The sequence below is a fragment of the Drosophila gunungcola genome (assembly GCF_025200985.1).
Source record: "Drosophila gunungcola strain Sukarami chromosome 2R unlocalized genomic scaffold, Dgunungcola_SK_2 000004F, whole genome shotgun sequence".
NCBI classification, from domain to species: Eukaryota; Metazoa; Arthropoda; class Insecta; order Diptera; family Drosophilidae; genus Drosophila; species Drosophila gunungcola.
In genome coordinates, this window is record NW_026453167.1 from 584,472 (window position 1) to 601,568 (window position 17,097).

A 17,097-nucleotide genomic window follows, 5' to 3' on the forward strand; every position below is an offset into this window, starting at 1 on the left:
TACTTTCCTTTAGTTAAAAATTAATATAAGTATTTATTCACTATAGAAATTTCACAAAACTTTCGGAAACCAACACAACTACCATACCTAATTTACGTGTATAGTCGGATGGTACAGTCAGCGCCCGTGGAGAAGACCCATGGCTGCACCGGATGCCAGTTGACATCCAGTACGCCGAACTCATCCCGTTTCTCGTGAGTCTGCAGCTTTTTCAGGGGAACAATCAAGGGGTTCTGCAGCAGGTCACTAAAATTGGATATGGAAATTAGTAACAGTCAAAGGGGTGCAGTGATCTAAAAGATACTTACTTATAGACCATGCCGTGGGAGACGATCACAGCCTGGTCATCGCTGCCAGAAGCAAACAGCGGATAGCGGAGGTGGAAGGCCACACTGCGCACAGCATTGCGATGGAGTCGCATGGTCTGGTAGGGCTTAGTGGACAGATCCAGGTCAAACCAGAGCATCTTTTTGTCGTAGGTGGACACCAGCAGATTGTCGCCCTTGGGATGGATGGACATGCCCGATATCCACTTCGAGTTGGTCAGCAGTTTCTTGACCAGCTCCTGTTTGACCAAATCATAGATGCGAATGTTGTGTTGCGTCTGTCCAAAAAGTTCAAATTAGTATACAAACAAAAACAAAAATTAGATAAATTCTAGTTACCGCCACAAAGAAGCATGGCTTCACCGGATGGAAGAGCACAAACTGGATGAGACCCTTGCTCTTGGAGAACGGAATCTGTGAGCGACGCTTGGACAGCTGATGGATCAGAGCGGAGCGATTGGCTCCCTCGGGCATCACAGTGGCCAGATAGTCACCACGTCCGTGCCAGGTGACCTGGCGAATGGGTTTGAAATGGGTGATCACCACCCGGACGCCCTTCTCCTGCTCGTCGGCCTCGGCATTGGACCACTGCACCGCCGTCTTGATGCGCTCACTCTCAATCACATCCTGACTGGGTGCCTCGGCCAGCAGATCGTCGGTCTTCTTCACCAGCACCTTGTCGCCCACTTTGGGATTGACAAGCAGCAATCGGTTGCCGGTGGCAACGGCTATAATGGATAGCTTGGGATTAGGACACCAAGCCACGCAGCGCACCACTTCGTCGGTTTCGATTGTCCGGATGCAACGGCCAGTGGCGATTTCCCAAACTGCAGAGACAAATTATAAAATATAAGCATCGGTTAGAAAAGAATAGGATGGAATATGGAATTATATGTTGTACAAAAATGTAGTTAAGACCCCTTAGAATTTCTTCTAGCCATATATTTTATAGGGTCGGAAATGTCGGCCTCACTACGTGAAAAGCTTCACATTCTGAAAGTGTAAAACGAGATAGAGTAACTCACTCTTGACGGTTTTGTCATCAGATCCGGAGACAAGGTACTCGCCCTTAGGCTCCACGCTAACAGACCGCACCAGGTCGGAGTGGCCGCGGTAAACCATGCTCTCCACCGTGGGGAAGGGCTGCAGGTCACGCGGCGAAGGCAGCTTGGGGATGAGGTACTCGGCGTCGATGTTCAGCTTGACGCGCTTGGCACGCGGACACAGGTAAAGATCGAGGCAGCGCAGGAAGCGCTCGCGCAGGTACCTCGAGTAGGCGGGCACCTCCCGCAGCGACTTGAACTTCTGGGGCATAAAGTGCAGCTTGCGCTTGTGGGGCTCGTCCTTGAGCTTGAGCCACTCCTTGGTCTCCTTGGCATCGAAGAGGTACTCGGGCGGTGGATTGTAGGACTCTGCGTGACCGGGCAGGTCGCGTTTGGGCGCCGAGACGGGATCGTGGATGCGTCGCATATGCTCTCGCGCAGTGTCCGTCTCCCACAGCATGTAGAACTTGGGACCGCGCTTGGCCTGTTTCTCGCGCTGCACCTCCTCGGTGGTCTTCATCCAGCCCATCTTGAGGGCGTGTACCATGCGCGAGACGCGCTTCTTCTCGGACACGGAGGGCAGGAAGGAGCGCTTGTGGTCGGGCACGTTCTTGATGGGCATCTTCTCCACCTCCGAGGTGAACCACTCGATCCAGGGCTCGTACTCCTCGTGATCCTTGTTGGGAATGCGGCCCGAAACGATGCGTTTGATCAGGGCAATGTCCTCGTCGGTTAGGCGAACATCCTGGCCGGTCAGCGGATCCTTGACGGTGCGCCAGAAATCCGGGTCCTCGATCTTGCGCAGGAACTCGTCGATTTGATCGCCCTGTGGCGGCTTCACAATCTTCTTGGCATCCCAGTCGTAGCCAATGTGTTTGTACTCGTCGTACCAGTGCATGGGTATGTTGCCCACTGTGTTGCGTATGTCCTCCTCGTCGGAGGTGTCCGAATCTTGGTATTCCGGCTTGGATTGGGATTCCCTTTTGGGGAGTTCCTTTGTGGCGGCACCTTTCTTTGTGGCGCCACTGCTGGTGCTGCTGCTGGGCTTCTCCTCGGGTTGGATTTTCTTGGATGTGCTGGCAGATACTTCATCCTTCTCTTCCGAATCCGCCGATTCGTCCTCCTCTTCGTCGCTACTCTGCTCTTCATCATCATCATCTTCTGCTGATGAGGATTGCTTCCTGCCCAAGTAGTTGCCCTCCTCGTCGCTCTCAAATTCCAGTTCCTCGCTGGAGTCCGAGTGGTACTCCTGATCTATGCCCTCGTCGTCGGTGGAGTCCTCCCCTGGATCCTTTACGGCCTGCAGCAAGTCCTTAAGAACAAAAACACAAATGCATGTGATATGTGACTGAATTTTTTCTTCGTCGGGCGGGGCGGTCTTACCTCCTCCTCCTCGTTCTCGGAGGCCTCCGAACTGGTGGCCACTTCATTTGTGGGCTCCGCTTCCTTTCCCTTGCGCTTCAGATGTATCTTTTTAGTCATTTTGAGGGAAAAAACAAAACTAACGCGGCGCACGTGTTGCAGTCAGCGATAGTGATGGCAGTTCAATGAAATGGTGGCTTATCGATAGGGTTGCCGCCACTGCTGTTTCTTATCGGTTGCACAAATAGCTAGAGATGTAGAGATAGAACATTAAATATTTTTTCCTATAGTTACTCCTTTTTTTTAAATATTTATATACAGGTGATAAAAACAAATCCGTTGCCTTATTAAAGAAAATATATTCCGACCACATCACTTTAAAGAAAAATTTCGTACAAAAGTTTGACTGGAACTGTATTTATCAATAAATTAACGGGGCATAAAACCGCCGCTAGTTTTAAAGATCACTTCAACGGATCGGACTAGTCGTTGACTGGATCTAAAAGTATATTTATACCCATAGTTCAAGCTATGGCTAAAAAATAAAGATTTTTTCGAATTTATCTGTGAGTGCTTTAAAACCTACAGCTGTAACTATTCGTGCAAAAGTAACATACACAATTTTTTGGGAGCTTGTTAAATATAGAAAAGGTTATAAATTTGTATTTAATGATATCAAGTTAATTAAATAAGTTTCGAAAGCTTCGAAAAGGAACTGTGTTGGCTGGTGTAATTCGATTACTGCGCCATTGTGAGCTGCCTGGAAATACCCTAACGCCAGTTGGGGAATTTTCGGTTGAACCATTTTTCAGTGGATTTCGTCGCTTTCCTAACATTTTTATGTAAGAACATGGTTTTCCTAACATTTATGTTTATGCGTGGGCAGAGCTTCGGCAGAGGGTAAGCGAGCAGAGATGGAAAAACTTCAATGTTGCTCCGCAAAACATCGATAAAACAGATACTTCGAAAACATCGACTACATCGATGCTGGCATCGATGTTTCTCCACCTCTAAGTGAATTTCGCGCAGCTTATGTACGTGTGGATTTCGTGGGGCCAGTGCAGACATTAAAGGTGACACACGCCTCAACTGGAGCACCGGGGGGCCATTACTCATCCGGATTTCGAAAACCATTGATTTCCAGCTCACTCACAAGGGCAAACAAAAGGAGCACCCCAATCGCACATACAGCCACCTACACAAACGCAGACTCACCCACACAAACACACACACAGAGAGGAAAGTCACAATGACTGCGCCGCGTCGCCTGCGAAAAGAATTAAGCGACTTGCAGGAGAACACACTGAAGGCTTTTAGGGACATCAAGGCGGACGATGACAACCTGCTGCGCTGGACGGGATTGATTGTGCCGGACAATCCGCCGTACAACAAGGGCGCCTTCCGCATCGAGATCAACTTTCCGGCGGAGTACCCCTTCAAGCCGCCCAAGATCAACTTCAAGACGCGGATCTATCATCCCAACATCGACGAGAAGGGGCAGGTGTGCCTGCCCATCATCAGCACGGAGAACTGGAAGCCGGCCACGCGCACCGACCAGGTGGTCCAGGCCCTGGTGGACCTGATCAATGACCCCGAGCCGGAGCATCCGCTGCGGGCGGAGCTGGCCGAGGAGTTTCTCAAGGATCGCAAGAAGTTTGTGAAGAACGCCGAGGACTACACCAAGAAGCATAGCGAAAAGCGTCCAGCGGACTAGCGGATGGGCGAAGGTGGAGGAGAATCCATGTACACCCTCGTCGACCCCTTAGTCTTGTGATTTTCAGTTAGTTATTTAATTTCCATTTTCGATCCCTCAGAAAACATGTAAGCGTATTTCCCCGGCAGAGTACCTAGTTTTGTAAAAGTAGCACTGTAATTTTATGCAAGTGAGAAATACATGTTCGTTATGTTAAAACACAGCCGCGGGGTCTTGGATTGTGGACACCTCCGAGTTGGCTGTAGAAACCACCGGCATGGGAAAGGATTCCTCGCCCAACATGCCGCGGAAACAGGTCAGCAGCACATTGTTGTTGTGCTGGATGAGGGCGTTGCTGAATTTGTTCTTCTGCAGCTCCTTGATCTCGAGCAGACTGTGGATAGCCATTCCCGCCTGCTCATCTTTTTGGAGTTCCTGCAGCACATTTTCTATCTCATTTTTCGCTGCTGATTTGAGTGAAGTCAATGAAAGGGTTTGCGATTGATTGCACTCGAAACTGCAGTCCCGGTAAATGGTTTCCATGAGGAACAGCAGCAGGGAGGCGGAATAGTGGGTGAGGAACAGGAACTTGTGGAAGATAATGCTCTGAGGCTGCAGTTCTTGGACTGCTTTTAGGAGATCTATGAAAAAGCGTCGCTGAGCGGAGTGGAAGCTTTCATTTTCCGCGGGTGGCAAGTAGTTAATTGTCTTGTTATCCAACTGACACTTGGGCGCAGACTGCCAAACCGGATCGAGATCAAAGGTGTCCAGGATGCGAAGGCGCAGTATAAGTATGGGCTCCGAGGCAAACATGCTGCTCTGCAGCTGCTGGACTGGAGCTCCTCTGGAAACACTAAGCTCTAGTGTTCCCACTCTATCCTTAACGTAGGAGGCAATTGGCCTGCCACTGGGACACTTTTCCAATTGGTTAAATTCCCGGCGCAGGCAGTATATCTGCTTGAGCAGATCACCGTGTTTCAAGTTCTCCCTTTCTGTGTAGGATCCGCCGTAAACGGGAACAGAAAAGCCCAGGGCCTTGCTAGTCGCTTTTTTGTCCACGATGCAGAGACTATCCTCCAAGGGTTTCACTTTATAGCGACTGTAATAGGTGCTCGAAACAAGCCCTCGCAGATGGTGGAGGTGTCTCAGATAATGGCGATCATTGGACTCGTAAGCATAAATGCTTCCCTCGATGGCATCCGACTGCAGCTTCATGTACAGCCGGCAAGCAATCTCGTGCTGCATAAGGAAGTCTTGGGGAATCTGAGATCTGGCAAAGAGTGGCATTACCATGGTGTCATTGGGCTGAGCAAGCTTGGATTGTATCTCTTTTAGTAAACGCGGCAAACCGGGAGTGTCCTTCTGGTAATTCAGGCAGATTACATATACTTCAGAGTTTCCCCGCTTGGATGTGGCGGGCTTGAAGATGTGCACATGCTCAAAGATGCAATTAAGCATGTAGAGAAGTGACACACTGCAGGCCTCGAAGAGCGTGAACATCTTCACCAAGAAGCTGCCTCCCGCTGCGAGAATCTTTAAGGCGCTCAGTACTTCGGCAAAGAACAGGCGAACCACAATCTCCTCTTGGCAATCCGGCTGGGCAGCACAATCGATGGAGCCATCGGCGGTGACCAGATCCACTTGTCCCTGTAACTCCTCCACGCAGCGTTCCGCCAGATGATCAATATTAGTCACATCCAGGAGGTTGCCGGTGAGATCCTTGTGAAAGAGCCAGTTGCTCAGCGTGTGGAAGATGAACCTGTCATCGCTGATCATGTGGTTCAAAGCATTGCCCTCGTAATAGGGATTCAAGGTGGTCGATCGCCAGCGCCACTTAACCTGCAAAAGCCTTTAGTTACTGATACTCTCAGGGATAACTTGTTAACTGACCTCATCTGGGGAGTATTTACTGTGCAGGTAGTGGTTTAGCGATGCAATAAATGCTCCAGGAGCCTCGCAAAGATGCAGGGTGTTGACCACAGGAGTCTTGACCAAGGGGTAGCGATGCAGGCACTCGAAGAACTTGCACCAGGCCACGGTGACAAACTCCGCCTTCGTATCGTTCTTCAGGCGCCAGGAAACCTCGCCAGAAGGATCCCGTCGGTTGGTGTGAGCACTCCATTCCTGAACCCCATAATCATTCAGTCTGCTTTTCATCGCATTCAGTTGCTCCCGGAGACCCTGCAGTGCCTCGAATTGGTAGAACTCGCTAAAAAGTGCCCCATCCTGTGGAGGCAATTGCCAGGATTCAATTCCTCGTGGCTTTTGATAGTGGAACTTCTTTTCGAAGAGTTGCTCCAATTCGGAGTGCCTGATGGCTTGATAGTCCGCCTGAAAATGTGGAAATCAGGCAGAGCTAAGGATACTGTGTCTTTAACTCACCATTGGATGTGGCTTGCCCTGCAGAGGCGGATGAAAACTTTGCTTAAGCGGCGAGTTCATACCGGCAGAATTTTAATTAAAATTTGCAAAAACAACAACACGATCTCGTACAGATTTGCAAGTTAGAGATGGACAAAGCTTAATCGCCACTATAATATCGATAAGAAGCAAAAGCCGCGAGAGCTATCGATTAAGATATCAAATTTGAATTTTCTTTGCCAAGATGATTTGGGACATCATTTTAAATTTGCCTTCTTTATTATTTTATTTTCCATCTCTACAACCTAAGACATTAATAAATTACAAAAACTTAAAGCTATAAAGGTGTTATAAGATTAAATTGTCAACTGATTTAAATAATCATTGCAGATGTGCTTTAAGGGTGACTTATATGGTCAACTTATTTTACTTCAAGATTTCATGCTTGTAATAAATTAGAAAACTTAAAAACCCCTTTAGTGTTTTAAGCTTACAATTTGAGCAAAGATTTGTAATTTGTAAAAAGAAATAATCATTTTTATGAAAGTTAAAACTAGATTCTGAGGAATGTACATCTATGTATGCATTTCGTAAACTCAAGCGTAAATTGTAGCTTAACTACTTCAAAGTAAAGAAACTTACTAAAAAATGTTTTGGTTCCTGTATAAAAGCAACTTCCTTTCCACCTTTGATACCGATCATCGTCAAAGAATTTCCCGTAGAAATGCAATGTGTGCCTGAATTACCAAATGACTTATTAAAATTAATTTCTTTGGTTCTATGGATAGTTTTTTTTAGAAAGCGCAAGCCATACGCCAGATAAGGGGGCTTCAAACTACCTGGTTACGAAACTATTGGTCATCATCCGTTAGAGCACCGATTGTGCATACTAATATTTAATTAAATTTAATTTTATTGATGCGGATAGGACATAGATGGAAGTGGGAGAAATTGTGAATCGGTATCCTCAGATTTGTGCCTTCCGTAGTAGTGGTGATGTGGTTTTGTCTTGGGGGTTTTGAAATTTCAGCTTTGACCATCGTGTTCAATGGGTTTGCTTTTACCGACTTTATGGCCATTTGAACGTGATTCGTGTGCATATGAATAATAATAACTATGTTCAAATTATGAGTTTCCAAAGCTGACAAAAGCAAAGGATCGAATTCTTTGCTTTACTTTGCCACTGACGACTGCCTTTCTATATCCCCACATATAAATAGCAGTCGGAGCATATATATACAAAGCATATAGGTGTAAGTCCCCAGACCAGTATTTGTGCTGATATGTGGGTATATAGAAAAGACCGGCACGTGACTGTTTTGTATAATCGCGCATAAATATCTGTAATGTAATGCCTATAGATGGTTCACAGAAGCCTCAAGAGTGGCTTCGGCGTAATCGTCCCGGTGTGATCAGTTCCTTACTAACTCCTTCTGTATCTTCTCAAACTCTTTCCATGTTTTTGAGCGGAAGTAGATATGGCTGCGCATGCGCCGTGTTTGGCGCTGAATTCTACCCATCATGGCCAATGCATTTTTGGGCCCCGCTTTTGGACCGACAAATTCCAATTCCAATTCCAATTCCGAAAAGGCAGCGACAACGACTCGGACGTGGACACGGCTATTGTTGGCAACAAAATTTTATTTCATTTCATATTTTTCTCAAAAGGGAGTTCATTAATATTCCGGGCAGACGGCATTGCGCTAAAAAGCGGCTTAAGCGGTGCTCCGTCTCAGTGTCTCAGCGCGTCTCGCCTACCTGTCGGCGGGTATACACTGTACACTGTACAGGTATCACCCCCACTCTGCGACGGTGTGCGTGAGCTGGCAACGGGCCGCAATCCCCTTTTTTCCTCCATGTGTGAGTGTCAAATGCCAGCTAATTGAAACTTCTTCAATTGCCGAGGTGTGGTGCTGAGCTCGTCGTTCGGTTTCGGAATCAGTTGCCAATTAGTCTCCATCGCTGACGGATTACACTTGCCATCGTTCGGTAGTCTTAAAATCCATTCCAACATTCCAAGCCAGAAAACCAGCAGTCCACATGAGCTCACAGAAAACTTGTTAAGTGCTTTTCAAAACAACAAGCGATTCATTGATAAAAGCCATTGACAACAAGCGAGTAATAGAAGACTATTTGTGTGGCTAGTGTAAATATTCTTTGGTGAATTGTGTGCGAACTCGGTTTTGGAGTTTTGTATGTTTGTATGATTGATCGTTATAGCCTCACATCTGTTGGTAAATTGGCAAGATGTCGGCATAGCTGACGTTGAAAAGCGATTTTAGAGAGCGCTATGCTGCATCTAGTCAGTTGTTCAATGGAACAGTCAACAATATCATATGCAAACCACTAAAAAAACTGTTTAAATACATAACGATTCGATTTTTATTGTATATTGGAGCTATGGTAACGTAAAATATCTGTACAGATGATATAAAATATATAATTTTTTCAAAACCTTGTTATCCTTTAAACTTAAGTTTGTTTATTGCAGATGCGGTTCGAAAAGAGAGATGCTTTTTAAGGAAAAATGTCCAAGAAATCGAGAATAATACTAACTAGCTAATCAGCATTAATGGAACCAAACATATATGTTGAAATTTATGTATATAATTAGTTTTCTATTAAACCAATTTCAATGGACTTGGCTTCGGGAGTAAGCAATTTATTGCTCTTTTTTTAGCAACACTTCCATTAAAAAACTGATTGACAAATCTTGTCAAATTTTTCTCGCCCATTAAGCTAATTGCCAATAAATATAGTATCTGTTAATACAAATCAGTTGTTTTGATCTTTTGTTTACTTTTCAGCTATTTATTTGTTCAATGAAACAAACAAATTCGAAAAGGCGCTTAAATCGATAGCAATCGATAGCAGTGCCGTAAATCGAAGTAGGCCAAACGATACTATCGATGACAATAATCCCTGACAGTCCATCTCTAAACAGCTGTTTTGTTTAACAAAACACAATTCTTTGCCAATTGTTTACAAAAACACTCGAAAAGAGGCTAATCAAACAATTGGCGAGCTGTTGAAGGCTGGCCAATCTGAGATTAAACTATTCCAAAAGTGATGGATAGCCAGGTGAGTACTTACAGCCTGTTGAATGTGAATCGTGGGCATTCACAAGATAGTAACTACTACTACAACTTGGCCTGGGACTGTGGCTAAATTATCGCTTCACAGCAATTAGTCGTACTTATCAAGGCGCCCCATTGTGATAAATTTAAATACGCGAGCTATACCGTGTCTACAGTACTTGACCGCACTACCGCAGAGTGACGTAATTGCGCTGCGGGGGCGTTGTTCTCGTTCTCATTTCCTGGAGATACTATATATACTTGTTCTGCCCCAGGCACCGATCGATGATCTGCTGCTGGACATTGTAGACAATGCTTGGCGCATGGAAGTTCTGCCCTTCGACCAGATTCTAGTGCCACGCGAAAAGCTACCCGATCCGGAGGCCGACGGCGGTGATTCACACCTGACTGTCAGCGAGCAGGTAAGCAATTTGTATGGGATTTGCGGGAATCAACCTCTTATTTCGTGGGTTTCGTCGTTTCGCCTTCCCACAGGAACAAAAGTGGACTGATCTGGCCTTGGGCTCACTGGCCCCGGACGCAGCCCTCATCGATCAGCTCAACATTACCTCTATCTAACCAAGGACCGCGAGTCCAAGGGCGAGGAGCCCCACCGCCTCGCCCACAAGCCTGCTGTTGGCGCCACAGGCCCAACTACTAACACCCCGGCAACATGACTAGCAACAACAACCAGAGCACCAGCCTGAACCACCAGCACCTGCACTCGCCCTCCAAACTCACCGAATTCGCCCGCAACTTTGAGGACAAGCCGGAGTCTCTTTTTGGCCGTGTGGTGAACAAGATCCAGAATGTCTATAACCAGAGCTACAACACCGTCAACGACATATCCAGCGGAAGCAGCAGCAGCAGCACCAGTGCTTCCTCGCAGTCCGCCGTGCAGGTCGTGGGCAAGTCGCAGTTCTTCAGTGAAACCCAGGGGCCCACTGGTGAAGTGGCCAACGTGGAAATTGCCAGTTTGAGCTCTGTCCGCCCGCAACCACCCACCACGCTCAGCATAAGGAGCAACAGTGAGTCACGGAGCACGGGCACAGGCACCTCCAGCAACACCGCCGCCGAGGATTCGGAGGCCAGCGAGCGCATCGAGGCGCTGCCCATGCCAACCAGCGAAGCGAATCAGGGCCGCACCGTTTCCAATGTGCTCAAGCACATCAGCAATATTGTAGCCACTAAAAACAACAATGTGAGTGAAAGTTAGGTTCCCATTATCGCTTCAAAGCCAAAGGGGTAAACCAAAAAAATATTCTGAGATAGTGATACACAGGAAGTTTGTAGGTTTTGTTAAGCACTTGTTTCTGTTGACTAATGTCTTTAAAAATATTTCTGTCCCAGGGAGATAATTTTAACCACACAAAACAAAACGAATATAATTTAATTTGTTATTTGCTTTAAGCAAATTTATTTATTTAATGAAAATATAACATTTTTAAGATTTAAAAGCATATATTTTTGCTATATCATCCTTAAAAAATTTAATATCATGTGCATAATACTGTTGATTTCAAATAATCTATACTAGGTATTGTTAAACACATGTTTATGTTGAATAATTTGTCGCTGAAAATATCTTTAAAGAGAGGTTAATAATAATAATGAACAAAGGAGATACTTTGTACCATATCAAACAACATGAATATTATGAAAATATCTTCACAAGGTCTATGAACTTGTTATTGAGCAAAGTACCATTTAAAGCAAACAAATATTGTTATCTTATTTATTATTTATTATTTGGATGAGAGTTAAATATTCTTAAATTGTTTTTTTCTTTGCAGGATCTGCGTAACTATAAGGATACAGAGCTGCAGCGCTTCTGGATGCCCGACTCGAAGGCCAAGGAGTGCTACGACTGTTCCCAGAAGTTCTCCACTTTCCGGCGAAAGCACCACTGTCGGCTGTGCGGTCAGATCTTCTGCTCCAAGTGCTGCAACCAGGTGGTGCCCGGCATGATCATCCGCTGCGATGGCGACCTCAAGGTGTGCAACTACTGCTCCAAGATAGTCCTCACCTTCCTGAAGTCCTCCAGCTCCGAGATGGGCCAGGATCTGCAGGCCCTGCAGCAGCACTTGAGCAACAAACTGGAGGTGCAAGACAGCAGTGGCACGCCGCATGCGAAGCATCCGCAGCAGCTGAGGGCACCACTTTCCCGGAAGACTTCCGTGGGCTACCAGGAGGAGCGCTTCAGTTCGCATCCCACCTACACTACCCTGTCCATTGACGATCGCAAGAACATCCTGCAGCAGTCGAACTCGCTGATCACGCTGCACGAGGAGATGCAGCGCGATCTGCCCGCCCAGAACTGTGGCCAACGTCTGATCGAGTTCCTCAACAGCAATAACAAATCGGCGAATGAGGTGCAGGCAGTGGCCATACTGAATGCCATGCTGGCTGCCGGATTCCTTGAGCCCATCGTCCCGGATCCCGAGCAGATGGAGTTCGATCCCACGCTGCACTACAAGTTCGCCAAGAGCAGCAGCTCGGATACATCGCGTACGATGAGTCCGCAGTTTGAGGCTGCTCCCCACGCAGAGCCACAGCCACCCAAGTCAATGGATCAGTCGGCTGAGGAAAAGGAAAAGGAGCTGGAAAACGAACTGGAAAACGATCGCTGCTTCACCACAGCCACCTCGAAGCTGCTCGCATCCTACTGCGAGCACGAGGAGCAGCTGCTATCCCAGATGTTGCGCGCCCACAATCTGGACCAAGAGTGGGACAAGGTGCTCCAGATGCTCTGCTCCACGGCAGCCAATCACTTCAAGCCGGAGCACTGCACCTACGATTTGATGGACATCCGCAACTATGTGAACTTCAAGAAGGTGCCGGGTGGCAGGCGCAAGGACTCGAAGATTGTGCACGGCGTGGCCTTCTCCAAGAACGTGGCCCACAAGGACATGGCCACGCATGTGCCCTTTCCCCGCATCCTCCTCCTGCAGTGTCCCATTGTCTACGAGCGCATTGAGGGCAAATTCGTGACCATTGAGACGGTTCTCCTACAGGAGAAGGAGTATTTGCGCAATGTCTGTGCCCGCATCATGAGCTTCACACCCAACGTGGTGCTTGTGCACAAGAATGTGGCGGGTATTGCCCAGGATCTGCTGAGATCGTATGGCGTAACGCTGGTTTTGGATGTGAAACTGTCGGTAATGGAACGTCTGTCACGCACTTTGCAGTGCGACATTGTCTCGTCCATCGAATCGAATATAACCATGCCCAAGCTGGGCGATTGCAATGATTTCTACATACGCAACTACAACGGCAAGACGCTGATGTTCTTCGAGAAGCTTACCAATCCCCGGGGATACACCTGTCTGCTGCGGGGAGGAAGCAATGCAGAACTCACCAGGGTCAAGCGGGTGGCATCTGCGCTTCTGTTTGCCCGCTACAACTGGCGCTTGGAGATGTCTTTCCTGCTAAATGAGTTTGCTCAGCCACTGAGTCCCAAGCCTTCGATATTTGACTCGAAGGAAACAAGTCCCAAAACGGAAACCGAGGCGGAACTTCGAGCCAAACGGCCTGCTATTGTAGAGCGCAAGTCGGAGGATAAGATCACCACCATTGTCAGCGAGAATGTGTCCGATTTTACGGATCCACTGCGTGCCAGCCAATCCGAGGCTCTATCTACTTTACCCGTGGTGGAGGCGCTGGCCGTGGAACCGCGCTACGACAACCGATTCCGCACAGCACTAAGTTCCACGCTGCTCTCGGTCAGCCCCTTCCTGACCTTTCCACTTCCCTATTTGGAAACAGAGCAGGGACGAAAGTGCAAGCTGCGCAAGCTCTTTCCCGCCGAGCTGTACTTCTCAAAGCAGTGGTCACGCACGGGCCTAGAGCGACCAGACAGCCAGGGCGATGCGGAAGCTGGCAAATCGGAGCCAGGGAACAAAGAGAATCAGCTGCAGCTACTTCCGCCCTCTGATTTCGTGCAGATGAAGATCACGGCTCCGGCCAGCAGTCGCGATATTCAGTCCAAGCTGGCCGAGTTCCGCTCCTTCGGCGGTCGCTTACCCAAGGGCAAGGCACCTAGTAAGCAAACAATCCTAGCCATCTATAAATCCATATCACTATCACTACTCATTTATCCCACAGTGCTGCGGCCGAAGAAAAAGAACGCTGAGGTCATACAGCGGCCGCAGAAGGTCAGCGAGGAGCAGCTGTACAGGGATGCCCTGGATCCGCAGAACCACCAGCGGCTGCCGGTGCTCTTCTGCAGCTTCCACTACAATCCCAAGGGCGTGTCGTCCTTCTGCAAGCTGCCCATGCTGCTGGACATGAAGTTCTACGGGCAATACGACATCATGCTGGAGCAGTTCCTCCAGCGCTACTGCTGCCTCTTCAACTCGATGTGTCCGTCCTGCAATCTGCCCATGCTGGGGCATGTGCGTCGCTATGTCCACTCGCTGGGCTGCGTCCATGTCTACCTAACCGAGGACTCGACCCGTTCCGATCCGAAACGAATATACTTCACCTCCTGGTGCAGCATATGCAATGCCACGACGCCCACGATTCCGCTGGCCGATTCCGCAAAGTGCCTTTCGCTGGCCAAGTATCTGGAGATGCGCTTCCATGGCCACGCCTACAAGCGACGTCCTCCTGCGGCGGACGCGGAGCAGCAGGGAACGGGCAGTCCATGCGAGCACTCTCTGCATCGGGACTATGTCCACCACTTTAGCTTTCGCGGCGTGGGCGCCAAGTTCCAGTACACCCCCGTCGAGGTCTGGGAAACGGATCTGCCTTCGTTGAGTCTGCAACTGGATCTTCCGAAAGCCTTTGCCAGTGCCCAGACCCAGGAGGAGATCAAGAACTTCTCGGTGAGGGGTCACGAGGTGTACAACAGGATTCACGAGCGCATTGCCGACCTGGCCACCGAGGAGGAGAACTCGCCGCTGGTGCAGCAACTAAGACCATGCTCACCCACGACCAGTTCATCTTCAAGCAGAAGATCGAGATTGTGCACACTTTGCTCACGGACAACAGAGCCACCTCGTATGACACCAGTGATGCCCTCTCCATGGCCCGAAGGGCTCTGGCCGAGAGCATTGAGCTGTGGGGTCCGCGGCTGCAGGAGATCGAGAAGCTGACTGCCAAGCAGGCGCATCACATCGACTCGGGAACCATCTGCACGGAGGAACTGAGGCCGGAGCAGGTCCAATCGGTGGACTCCTCAAAAACTACCAGCTCTAGCGATGCCTTGGAGTGTCCAAGCGAGGATACCGAAAGCCAAACAGCCAGCAGTCAAAGTATATCAATTTCGGAGAAGAAATTCTCTATTGACCAGCTGCTGGCCTCCACCGTGAACGTATATTCGGATAAGAAGTCGATCAAGAAGATTCTCACCCAGCTGCTGCCGTCGGCCAACCAAGTCAACCCACTGCAGTCACCGTTTCCCGCCCAGGATCATCTTACGCTTCCGCTGGGAGCCATTCCCATACACGTTCGCGAAACTGATCTGAGTTCGGTGATTGCCTACAGTCTGACCTCGGCGGATTATCAAAAGGCAGTGGATGAGATGGAGGCCAACTCCAACTCCTCTGCTGCCCATTCGAGTCCCCAGCTGAAGCGGAAGATTCCGCTGGGCGAGAGCCTCAGCGATGCCGAGGATGCCAGTCCCAGCTTGTCGCGTACTTCGAGCAACACCAGTGCTGCTCCCAATGCGCCCGGTTCTGCTCCTCCTCCTCCTCCTCCAGCTGCCACATCCGAGTCCGAGGAGAAGGGCAAGGAGCGCACCAAGCAGCCCCCAAGTCCACATATCACGCTGGCATTCCAGGACAGCAGCTGCCAGTTCCAGTGCAAGATCTACTTTGCCCGCGAGTTCGATGCAATGCGATGCAAGAGCTTGAAGCCACCCAAGCTGGACAAGTCCCTGTACCGCCGGCTGGAGAAGAGCAAGATGCGCGAGGAGCTAAGAATCTCACAGAGTCGCACCGGCTCCGAAATGGAGTTGGTGCGCAAGCCCAGCGATGTTGGAGCTCCCCGGAACATCGATACCGAGGAATCGAATCTGGAGGAGGAGGCCAGGATCGCTCTGGCGCGAAGCCTTTGCAAAAGTGTCCAGTGGGAGGCGAGGGGCGGCAAATCGGGATCACGGTTCTGCAAGACGCTGGGTAAGCTTCAGCTTAAATATAAGAGCCCTAGAATATGCAACCCAGTGTTTATCAATCATTATAACCAACAGATGATCGCTTTGTGCTCAAGGAAATGAACTCCAAGGACATGACCATCTTTGAGCCATTCGCTCCGAAATACTTTGAGTACATTGCAAAGTGCCAGCAACAGCAGCTGCCCACATTGCTGGCCAAGATCTTTGGCGTCTTCAAAGTCACCGTTAAGAAAAAGGAGTGGGTATTTGTTAATCATAAATGTTAGTTAGCGTTATTAACCCCAAACACTTTCTAAACTTTAGCTCCACTGTGGATCGTTCGGTGATGGTCATGGAGAACCTGTTTTATGGCTGCGAAATCGAGAACAAGTTCGACTTAAAGGGTTCGGAGAGAAATCGCTTGGTGGATCCTAGCAACCAGCAAGGTGAAATTGTCCTGTTGGATGAAAACCTAGTGCAGAGTAAGTGGTTTTGCTTCACAAGTCTTTAAAATTCTTAAATCAAACCTTAATATTTTACAGTGTCCTGGTCAAAACCTTTGTACGTTTTGTCGCACAGCAAAACTGTGCTTCGGGATGCCATCCAGCGAGATTCCTCTTTTCTGGAGAAGAATCTTGTCATGGACTACTCACTTTTGGTGGGCTTGGACAAGAAAAACAGCGTTCTGGTTCTAGGCATAATAGGTAGTTCTTAGAACTCAATTAGCTGCTTTAATTGCCATACTTAAGTGTTTACATTACAGATTACATTCGCACCTTCACCCTGGACAAAAGAGTGGAGTCCATCCTCAAGGGTTCGGGCATTTTGGGCGGCAAGGGCAAGGATCCCACGGTGGTCAATCCGGAGCGCTACAAGCAGCGCTTCATCGATGCCATGGATCGCTACTTCCTCACAGTTCCGGACCGTTGGGAGGGCCTCTCCAAGGTCTAATCTATGACCAGCCACACAACCCACACACACAATGTGCACACACTAGTTAACTAGCTAGCTATAGACGCAATAAAGTAGACGCCAATCCAACTCACTCCGATTGCGATTTCAAACAACACTCTGTCAGTAAGCATTTCCGACGCCGCAAGCGAATGGATTTGGCCTTGACCCGCATCCGCATCCGCAGCCC

General features: G+C 48.6%; 5 protein-coding genes across 5 annotated transcripts; 3 read left to right on the forward strand and 2 right to left on the reverse strand.

The window, feature by feature from the left end:
- Positions 1-3: 3 nt before the first annotated feature.
- Positions 4-2,921, reverse strand: LOC128254470 (ribosome biogenesis protein BOP1 homolog). Its single transcript, XM_052983607.1, has 5 exons — positions 2,753-2,921; positions 1,352-2,681; positions 666-1,153; positions 309-604; positions 4-246 (listed from the first exon to the last, which is right to left on the reverse strand). The coding sequence occupies exons 1-5, from the start codon at positions 2,849-2,851 to the stop codon at positions 93-95; spliced, it is 2,367 nt and encodes a 788-aa protein (XP_052839567.1). The 5' UTR covers positions 2,852-2,921; the 3' UTR covers positions 4-92.
- Positions 2,922-3,660: 739 nt separating this feature from the next.
- Positions 3,661-4,647, forward strand: LOC128254492 (ubiquitin-conjugating enzyme E2-18 kDa). The gene is made up of 2 exons (XM_052983637.1): positions 3,661-3,804; positions 3,876-4,647. The coding sequence occupies exon 2, from the start codon at positions 3,981-3,983 to the stop codon at positions 4,443-4,445; it is 465 nt and encodes a 154-aa protein (XP_052839597.1). The 5' UTR covers positions 3,661-3,804; positions 3,876-3,980; the 3' UTR covers positions 4,446-4,647.
- LOC128254471 (cap-specific mRNA (nucleoside-2'-O-)-methyltransferase 2) lies at positions 4,560-6,988 on the reverse strand. The gene is made up of 3 exons (XM_052983608.1): positions 6,807-6,988; positions 6,315-6,755; positions 4,560-6,263 (listed from the first exon to the last, which is right to left on the reverse strand). The coding sequence occupies exons 1-3, from the start codon at positions 6,864-6,866 to the stop codon at positions 4,638-4,640; spliced, it is 2,127 nt and encodes a 708-aa protein (XP_052839568.1). The 5' UTR covers positions 6,867-6,988; the 3' UTR covers positions 4,560-4,637.
- A 2,709-nt stretch (positions 6,989-9,697) lies between these two features.
- Positions 9,698-10,496, forward strand: LOC128254494 (anaphase-promoting complex subunit 13). The gene is made up of 3 exons (XM_052983639.1): positions 9,698-9,866; positions 10,138-10,284; positions 10,358-10,496. Exons 1-3 carry the CDS (start codon positions 9,855-9,857, stop codon positions 10,439-10,441), a joined length of 243 nt encoding a protein of 80 aa, XP_052839599.1. The 5' UTR covers positions 9,698-9,854; the 3' UTR covers positions 10,442-10,496.
- Positions 10,497-10,535: 39 nt separating this feature from the next.
- Positions 10,536-17,001, forward strand: LOC128254466 (putative 1-phosphatidylinositol 3-phosphate 5-kinase). Its single transcript, XM_052983600.1, is given in 8 exon segments — positions 10,536-11,063; positions 11,656-13,903; positions 13,967-14,773; positions 14,776-15,981; positions 16,053-16,215; positions 16,281-16,438; positions 16,499-16,660; positions 16,720-17,001. Coding segments are annotated over 8 exon segments (5,460 nt in total). The 3' UTR covers positions 16,908-17,001.
- Positions 17,002-17,097: the final 96 nt, after the last annotated feature.

Bases quoted from the DNA above. Each gene is read 5' to 3' on its own strand.
- LOC128254470 (XM_052983607.1), bottom strand. From the start codon at position 2,851: ATGACTAAAAAGATACATCTGAAGCGCAAGGGAAAGGAAGCGGAGCCC. The intron at 1,154-1,351 runs GTGAGTTACTCT...TTGTCTCTGCAG, and splicing joins TGATGACAAAACCGTCAAGA to TTTGGGAAATCGCCACTGGC. The intron at 605-665 runs GTAACTAGAATT...CTTTTTGGACAG, and splicing joins AGCCATGCTTCTTTGTGGCG to ACGCAACACAACATTCGCAT.
- LOC128254492 (XM_052983637.1), top strand. From the start codon at position 3,981: ATGACTGCGCCGCGTCGCCTGCGAAAAGAATTAAGCGACTTGCAGGAG.
- LOC128254471 (XM_052983608.1), bottom strand. From the start codon at position 6,866: ATGAACTCGCCGCTTAAGCAAAGTTTTCATCCGCCTCTGCAGGGCAAG. The intron at 6,756-6,806 runs GTGAGTTAAAGA...CCACATTTTCAG, and splicing joins AGGGCAAGCCACATCCAATG to GCGGACTATCAAGCCATCAG. The intron at 6,264-6,314 runs GTCAGTTAACAA...AGGCTTTTGCAG, and splicing joins GTAAATACTCCCCAGATGAG to GTTAAGTGGCGCTGGCGATC.
- LOC128254494 (XM_052983639.1), top strand. The intron at 10,285-10,357 runs GTAAGCAATTTG...GCCTTCCCACAG, and splicing joins ACCTGACTGTCAGCGAGCAG to GAACAAAAGTGGACTGATCT.